At 44.2% G+C, this 9201-nt stretch overlaps 1 protein-coding gene across 1 annotated transcript; it reads right to left on the minus strand.

Annotated features, from left to right (window-relative positions):
• Positions 1–3198: 3198 nt before the first annotated feature.
• Positions 3199–5357, minus strand: LOC141787072 (uncharacterized). The gene is made up of 2 exons (XM_074665335.1): positions 3514–5357; positions 3199–3376 (listed from the first exon to the last, which is right to left on the minus strand). The coding sequence occupies exons 1-2, from the start codon at positions 5168–5170 to the stop codon at positions 3261–3263; spliced, it is 1773 nt and encodes a 590-aa protein (XP_074521436.1). The 5' UTR covers positions 5171–5357; the 3' UTR covers positions 3199–3260.
• Between the last annotated feature and the right edge of the window lie 3844 nt (positions 5358–9201).

Here is a 9201-nt window from a genome sequence, read left to right on the forward strand (position 1 = left end):
TATACGTCACCTCACTTCATTTCGTGTCTCCACTTCCCTCCTTTGTTTCTCTGTAGATGGACACCTTGGGACAGAAGCAGAAAGCAGCAGTAAAAGCTCCTTTGCAGTGTAACACACGTGAACCTGGCCGATGGACAGGAAATGAGCGCCTCAGTGTTGGCGAGGCAGCTACGATCAATCAGATAAAACCAGAGAGGAATGAAAAGAGAGGAGGAATGGCTTTGTAGCTGTCAGTTCACAGGCTTTAAATATGAAGGCTTACACTTCCATGGATACAACACCTGAGTTTGAGCTGTTTGGGCGTCTGTGGAAGAAAACTTTCAGGGAGCATCAGCAGCACACGTACACCGATCCAGACAACACGTTGCATGTCATACCTGCATTTACTGCAGCGTTTGCATTCACTGGAACAGTCGTGGCCGTAAGCTCAAGTGGTTTGTGGTAACGCTGCACTGAAGCCCGCTCTGGTCCCAGCTCAGGACCCGACATTGCACCCACTTGATGAGTTTGAAAGAGCTCAACCGTCGTCGCTCAGTGTTTTTTTGATGCACTGATGCTCCGGTAGTGTTTTCCACGCTGGCTGACGGCTGTTGGTGCTGATAGTTTGGGCTTTTCCTGAAGCGGGCGGTATGGTGTTGTACTGCGGGTCCATCCCTGTGTTTTTCATCCACTCAGGAGCCTTTGAGGCAGGTGACAGCCAGTGGGAGACAAGATGCCGTACTTTGAGGCCTTTCCTCACAACATTTGATTTTCTTCAAATGAGAACTTACCTCAAATAGGCGCTGACAATGTTTCCTACATTGTGGTTTAGAGCGCCTGTGCTCAGGTTGTTCTTTTGTCTCTGTGTCAGGGACATCTGCTCTCACAAGTTTGACCTTTTCAGGTTGTTTGACTGTGTATCTTTGTCATTTTCAAATTGGCTGTGAATGGATCACTGCACTATATCATATTGGAGTGTTAAATCACACACTTCTTCTGTTTGATGCTTCTTGCTTTTTGTTGCTTTGCCTAATTTTAGCCCGCCACCACCCCCCCTCATCGGAGGACAAATAACTTTATTCCATGCTACGCTTTCAGACCGTCTCTTTTCCTCATCCAATCACTAAGTCCTATTTTGAAAGTATTTGTTTCCAGACTCATATTTATTAAGATGGAAATTTATCTCGTCAGATCATGACAGTCATCATTTATTTAGAACTATTTTAGAACTACCTATGATCATGTGTCCTATGATCTTTGAATAATTGATCATTTCTTAACATTGTATTTTAATTTATTTACATGTTATTTGATTGTGTGTGTGTCTCAGCACACACTGCAGCTTTCCTTCCAGTTTTTTTGTTGTTGTTGTTGGTTTTTTATTTTTGGCCCGCCACCACCCCCCCTCATCGGAGGACAAATAACTTTATTCTATATTTAAAGAACTATTTCAGAAAAGAGCTGAGTCTGGTCAAACTATTTTTTTATTCATTGTCCACATGATTTAATAGCTGTTTACATTAAACTAGATGAAATTTGTTTAGAAAAACACTGGCTGTAAAATTTTGATTTGGATGACACCTGAACAAGCTCTGTTCATCTATTTCAAATTAGATTAGCAGATTATTAGCTGAACTGATAATTGTGTTGGACACACACAACAATTAACTTTGATTTTTTCTCTGAACTTTTACCCTGCCACCACCCCCCCTCATCGGAGGACAAAGTACTTTGTTCTACATTAAAGACACTAGTTTGGAAGTTGTCAAACTAGTTGTTTTTAAAGTTTAAATGATTCCTAGAAAAAAAAATTGTGTGTGTCATCCAATCTTTAGCTTTTACCCTGCCACCACCCCCCCTCATCGGAGGACAAATAACTTTCTTCTACTTTAAAAGAACTATTCAGAGTCTAACTTTTTTTGCCTGTTTTTTTTTTTCTTGTTATCAGGATAATTATTGTGATTTTGGAGACTACTCTATTAAACGTAATTTAAACACTTTTTACTGGACAACACATTAGCTTTAACCATCTTATCAAGATATCAAGTAAAATGTTATAGGAAAAATAACTATAATTTTGTGTGTGATGTCCAACCTTTTACTTTTACCCTGCCACCACCCCCCCTCATCGGAGGACAAATAACTTTCTTCTACTTTAAAAGAACTATTTAGAGTCTGTCTTTTAAATTAACTATTTGTTTAATTAATTCATTTATTTTTTGTTATTGAGATGATAATTGTGATTAAAAAAGTGATAAAAAATAAACTAAAAACCTATTATTGGACAACACATAAGCTTTAACTATCTAATCAAGTATCATTTAATGAAATGTTTGAATTTAAAGGGTAATAAAATTTTGTGTTTGTTGTCCAACCTTTTACTTTTACCCTGCCACCACCCCCCCTCATCGGAGGACAAAGTACTTTCTTCTACTTTAAAAGAACTATTTAGAGTCTGACTTTTAAATTAACTATTTGTTTAATTTATTCATTTATTTTTTTGTAATTGAGATGATAATTGTGATTAAAAAAGTGATAAAAAATAAATGAACTAAAAACCTATTATTGGACAACACATAAGCTTTAACTATCTAATCAAGTATCATTTAGTGAAATGTTTGAATTTTAAGGGTAATATAATTTTGTGTGTGTTGTCCAACCTTTTACTTTTACCCTGCCACCACCCCCCCTCATCGGAGGACATATAACTTTCTTCTACTTTAAAAGAACTATTTAGAGTCTGACTTTTTTTTTGCCTGATTTTTTTTCTTGTTCTTTGGATAATTATTTTAATTTTGGGAACTTTTTTGAACATCATTTAAATACCTTTTATTAGACAACACACAATCTTTAACTTATCCAATCAAGCATCATTTAATGAAATGTTTGAATTGAAAGAATAATATAATTTTATGTGTGTGTGTGTGTGTGTGTGTGTGTGTGTGTGTGTGTGTGTGTGTGTGTGTGTTGTCCAACCTTTTACTTTTACCCTGCCACCACCCCCCCTCATCGGAGGACAAATAACTTTCTTCTACTTTATACCTACTTTAAAATAACTATTCTAGGGTTTTTTATGTTTTTATTTTTCTCTAATTTAAATGATTTTTGAAAGTAGTTTAACTGTTTAAATGTTTTGTGTGTTTTTAGTTTTTTTTTATGAAGTGTGTGTGTGTGTGTGTGTATGTGTGTGTGTGTGTGTGTGTGTGTGTGTGTGTACTAAATAATGCAAATACTTACCAAACACTTACCTCTTCTCCTTGGCTGAGTTCATCCTGGAGTCCTCACCCCGTCTTGCGGCTTATCTTCTCCTCCAGGTTTCTCTGCTTCTTCTGCAGCTTCATCCTCTTGGACTGTTGCTTCCGTAAGCGCATCTCCTTGTCGGCAGGATCAGGATCCTCTGAAAGAAACCAAATATTCAAGGTGACTTTTGAGTGAAGCTGAGAGATTGTCTCTTATTTGACAGATTTTTGATCAAATCAAATCTTTTTTTTAAAAGAGAAATTTAAAAACAAGGTTTGAAAGTTGCTTTCTTACCCCTGGCCTGGATCTTGGCCTCCTTCTTCTCACTCCTGGTGATGTTCTTGAGGACCCGGTCCCTCTGGAGCTCCAGGAGGCGCAGTTTCAGTTTTGAAAACTGGCTCTCATTTTGAAGAGGTTGATGACTTTTCTCTTCCTCCTGTTCCCCAGAGTGTGCCTGTCCTCTACGTTTCTCCTCCTGCTCCCGCAGCACCCTCCTTCTTCTTTCCCTTATCCACCTGCTCTCCGTCATCTCCCGCTTGTCCGCCCACACCGCATCTTTCCATTTCTCCTCTTCCTCCTCATATGGGCTTGGTTCCTCCTCGGTCTCTTCGTCCCCGTCACCTAGTTTCAGGACCACTAGCCACCCTGCCTCCTCCCACTGTCTCTGCTTTTCAAGTCTCACCCTTTTTTCCTCTTCCTCCAGCCTCAGTCTCTCCCTCTCAAGTCTGGCTCTTTTCTCCTCTTCCTCCTCATCTGTTGTGAATGTCTGTACCTCCGTCTCTGCGTCCTCGTCACGTATTTTCAGGACCACTAGCAACCCTGCCTCCTCCCACTGTCTCTGCTTTTCAAGTCTCACCCTTTTTTCCTCTTCCTCCAGCCTCAGTCTCTCCTTCTCAAGTCTGGCTCTTTTCTCCTCTTCCTCCAGCCTCAGTCTCTTCTTCTCAAGTCTCAGTCTTTTCTCCTTTTCCTCCTCATCTGGTCTGATTATCTGTACCTCCGGCTCTTCCTCCTCGTCATCTACTCTCAGGACCCGTGCCAACAGTCTCTCCTTCTCCTTCTCCTTCTCAAGTTTCACTCTTTTCTCTTCTTCCTCTAGCCTCAGTCTCTCCTTCTCTTCCTCTGCTCTAAGTCTCTTCTCCTCCTCCTGTCTTTCTCTCTGCCTCCTGGTCTTCTCCATAAGAGCTTTTCTCTCCTCTTCCTGCTTTTGTTTTTCTCTCTCCTCCCTCAATCTCAGTCTCAGTCTCTCCTTCTCCTCATTCTGGTTTGGTGGTCTCTCCTCTTCCTGCTCCTGTTTCAGTTTCCTATTCTTTTCCTGTTTTCGTCTCTCCCCCTGTCTCCAGCACTGCTCCGCCTCCTGTAACAGTCTTTCTAAATCCTCCTCCTCCTCTAGTCTCAGTTTCTCTTCCTCCTCCCGTTTTCTCTCCCTTCTCCTCCTTCTGTTCTCCATCATCTCTTGTCTTTCAATGACTTCCTTGTCCTGTCTCTGTCTCCTCTCCTCCTTCTCTTTTAATAACTCCTCTTTCAGTGTCAGTCTCTCCTCTTTCAGTGTCAGTCTCTCCTCCTTCTGTGTCAGTCTCTCCTCCTCCTCCTCCTCCCGTATCAATTTGTCCACTTGATCCTCTTGCATCTGTGTCTCCTCCTCATCCTGAATCAATCTCTCCTCCTCCTCTCGTATTAGTTTGTCCACTTGGTCCTCTTGCATCTGTGTCTCCTCCTCCTCACGAATCAGTTTCTCCTCCTCCTCTCGTATCAGTTTGTCCACTTCGTCCTCTTGCATCTGTTTCTTCTCCTCCTCCTGCTTGCGTTTTTCTATCTCCTCCTTCAGTCTCAGTCTCTCATTCTCCTCCTTCATTCTTAGTTTTTCATTCTCCTCCTCCTCTTTCAGTCTCTGTCTCTCCTCCTCTTCCTTCTTTAGTCTCAGTCTCCTCTCTCTTCTTCTTCTTCTCTCCATACTTACCTGTTTGTCTCTTTCCTCCTGCTCCAGTCTGAGTCTCTCCTCCTCCTCCTCTAATCTGACTCTCTCCTCCTCCTGCTCCAGTCTGAGCCTCTCCTCCTGCTCCAGTCTGAGCCTCTCCTCCTGCTCCAGTCTGAGCCTCTCCTCCTGCTCCAGTCTGAGCCTCTCCTCCTCCTCCTGCTCCAGTCTAAGTCTCTCCTCCTCCTCCTCCTCCAGTCTGAGTCTCTCATGCTCCTGTCTCAGTCTCCTTTCTTTCCTTCTTCTCCTTCTCTCCATACTTACCTGTTTGTCTCTTTCCTCCTGCTCCAGTCTGAGCCTCTCCTCTTCCTCCTGCTCCAGTCTGAGCCTCTCCTCTTCCTCCTGCTCCAGTCTGAGCCTGTCCTCCTCCTCCAGTCTCAGTCTCCTTTCTTTCCTTCTTCTCCTTCTCTCCATACTAACCTGTTTGTCTCTTTCCTCCTGCTCCAGTCTGAGCCTCTCCTCTTCCTCCTGCTCCAGTCTGAGCCTCTCCTCTTCCTCCTGCTCCAGTCTGAGCCTCTCCTCTTCCTCCTGCTCCAGTCTGAGCCTCTCCTCTTCCTCCTGCTCCAGTCTGAGCCTGTCCTCCTCCTCCAGTCTCAGTCTCCTTTCTTTCCTTCTTCTCCTTCTCTCCATACTAACCTGTCTGTCTCTTTCCTCCTGCTCCAGTCTGAGTCTCTCGTCCTCCTCTAATCTGAGTCTCTCGTCCTCCTCTAATCTGAGTCTCTCCTCCTCCTCTAATCTGAGTCTCTCGTCCTCCTCCTGCTCCAGTCTGAGTCTCTCCTCCTCCTCCTCCTGTCTCAGTCTCCTTTCTTTCCTTCTTCTCCTTCTCTCCATACTTACCTGTTTGTCTCTTTCCTCCTCCTCTAATCTGAGTCTCTCCTCCTGCTCCTTCTCCTCCTCCAGTCTGAGTCTCTCATGCTTCTCCTCCTCCTCTAATCTGAGTCTCTCGTCCTCCTCCTGCTCCAATCTGAGTCTCTCCTTCTCCTCCTCCCCCTCCTCTAATCCGGCCATCTCCTCCTCCTCCTGCTCCAATCTGAGTCTCTCCTTCTCCTCCTCCTCCTCTAATCCGGCCATCTCCTCCTCCTCCTGCTCCAATCTGAGTCTCTCCTTCTCCTCCTCCTCCTCTAATCCGGCCATCTCCTCCTCCTCCTGCTCCAATCTGAGTCTCTCCTTCTCCTCCTCCTCCTCTAATCCGACCATCTCCTCCTCCTCCTGCTCCAATCTGAGTCTCTCCTTCTCCTCCTCTAATCTGACTATCTCCTCCTCCTCCTGCTCCAGTCTGAGTTTCTCCTCCTTGTCCTCCTCTAATCTGAGGCTCTCCTCCTCCTCCTCCTTCAGTCTCTCCTTCTCCCCCAGTCTCAGTCTCTCCTCCTCCTTCAGTCTCAGTCGCTCCTTCTCCTTCAGTCTCAGGTCCTCCTCCTCCAGTTTCACTCTCACCTCCTCCTTCATTCTTATTCTCTTCTTTGCCTCCTTAAGTCTCTGGCTCTCCTCCTCCTCCTCCTCCTCCAGTTTCAGTCTCTCTTCCTTCAACAGTTTCAGTCTCCTCTTTGCCTCCTTTAATCTCAGTCCTTCCTCCTCCTCCTCCAGTTTCAGTCTCTCCTCCTTCATCAGTTTCAGTCTCCTCTTTGCCTCCTTTAATCTCAGTCCCTCCTCCTCCTCATCCAGTTTAAGTCTCTCCTCCTCCTTCAGCCTCAGTCTTTCCTCTTCCACTTTTAGTCTCAGTCCCTCCTCCTCCTCCTCCAGTTTCAGTCTCTCCTCCTTCATCAGTTTCAGTCTCCTCTTCGCCTCCTTTAATCTCAGTCCCTCCTCCTCCTCATCCAGTTTAAGTCTCTCCTCCTCCTTCAGTCTCAGTCTTTCCTCTTCCACTTTTAGTCTCAGTCCCTCCTCCTCTCCATCCAGTTTCAGCTCTAGTCTCTCTGTCTCCTCTACCTTTTGCAGTCTCATGCCCTCCTTCTCCTCCTCCTGTCCTATTCTCTCCTCCTTTAGTCTCAGTCTCTTCTCTTCCTTTTCTTTTCTCAGTCTCTCCTGTCTTTGTCTTTTTTCCTTCTCCTCCTTTAGTCTCAGTCTCCCTCTTTCCTTCTCCTCCTCTTTCAGTCTCAGTGTCTCCTTCACCTCCTCCTCCTCCTCCTTCAGTCTCAGTGTCTCCTCCTCCTCATACAGGACCTTGTCCTTTCTTAGCTCATGTATGACCTTTTGTACCTGCTGGTCAATCAGATTCACCTCCTCCTTCAGTCTCAGTGTCTCCTCCTTCTCATACAGGACCTTGTCCTTTCTTAGCTCATGTATGACCTTTTGTACCTGCTCGTCGATCAGATTCACCTCCTCCCTCAGTCCCAGTATTTTCGCTCTTGGTGTTCTCCTTCTTTCCAAACTTGCCCGTCTCTCTCTCTCTTCTTTCTTCCTCAGTTTCAACCTCTTCTTCTCCTCCTCCAGTCTTAGTCTCCCCTTCTCCCCCTCTTCCCATCTCAGTCTGTTTCTGTCAAAGCGCTCCTTTGCCTTTTCTAGGTCATCTATTGCCTTTCTTAACACCTCCTCAGGCTGATTCACCTCCTCCACCAGTCCCGGTGTTTTCACTCTTTGTGCTCTTCTTCTTTGCAAACTTATCTGTCTCTCCTCCTCCTTCAGTCTCAGTCTGTTTCTTCCATTCACATCATTTGTCTTTTCTAAGCCATGCGTTAACTTTCTTAACTCCTCCTCGTACAGATTCATGTCCCACTCCAGCTCCTCCAGCTCCTCCAGCTCTATCACTATGTCCTCTATTTGTGTTCCCTCCTCCTCCTCCTCCTCCAGTATCAGTTTCTTTCTCTCATCCTCCTTCAGTCTCAGTCTCTCCTTCTCCTGCCTCAGTGTCTCCTCCCACTCCCATCTCTCCCTCTCTTCTTGCTCCTGTCTCTGTCTCCTCTCCCTGCTCCTCATCCTGGCCATACTTACCTCTCTCTCTTCCTCCTCCTGTCTCAGTGTCTCCTCCCACTCCCATCTCTCCCTCTTTTCTTGCTCCTGTCTCTGTCTCCTCTCCCTCCTCCTCATCCTGGCCATACTTACCTCCCTCTCTTCCTCCTCCTGTCTCAGTTTCTCCTCTGACTCCCATCTCTCCCTCTCCTCTCGTTCCTGGCTCTGTCTCTTGTCCCACCTCCTTATCCTGGTCATACTTACCCCTCTCTCCACCTCCTCCTGCTCCTGTCTTCGGCTCTCCATACTTACCATCTCTCTCCTCAAGCCTCTCCCGCCTCTCTCTTCTCCTCCTCCTCTCCTGTGCTCCTCTCTCCTCTCAGTCATGGTTTGAATTCGTTTGTGTGCTTCTCGCTTCAGTATTCTGAATGAAAAAATGATCAGAATATTTCTTTAATTACAAAATAAAGTCCAAATAGTTGTTGTTTTATGTCACTTCTTCGTGTTATTTATCTCTTTATAGTTATTACTGTTTAAAACATGATTCTTTGTATTGGATTGAACATTTATAAGGAAGCTATAATGTTAAGGACCATGTGTTTTAAGTTCCGACAAACAAACTCTGTTCAAATTGTAGTGAGGGTTATAATAACACCAAAATCTGTCATTTTGCTGCTGCTGTGACTCCTGAATTTCCCCTCGGCATAAATAAAATCTATTCTATTCTATTTCATTCTATTCTACTCTATTGACGTTGACACCAGTACAAAGCATGATATTTAAAACTCTTTGCAAACAACGCAACAGAATCAAGTCTTTTTATATTAGTGTTACAGAAACAGTCCCGAAGACGTGGCAGCACATTTGTGTGAATCTAACTGGGAAAGGCTTTAAGGAGGTTTGATTTTGACTGTTTATAGACCAACAGTTGTCAGCACAAAATAATAGAAATTTTACTTTAGAAAAATAAAAACCAGCTTTCTCACATAACTGTCGGTGTAATAAATAAATACAGATTACTGCTGACACACTTCTGTTCAGTAAGAGTAAAAACACAGAATGTCTCGGTAAAAAAGAACATATACCAAATTTATTCATATAAATGCAGTTAAAAAAGAAAGATA

Source organism: Halichoeres trimaculatus, unplaced genomic scaffold, assembly GCF_033239565.1.
Source record: "Halichoeres trimaculatus isolate MK-OKI-2021-1 unplaced genomic scaffold, fHalTri1.1 fHalTri1_scaffold_140, whole genome shotgun sequence".
In the NCBI taxonomy this organism is placed as follows: Eukaryota; Metazoa; Chordata; class Actinopteri; order Labriformes; family Labridae; genus Halichoeres; species Halichoeres trimaculatus.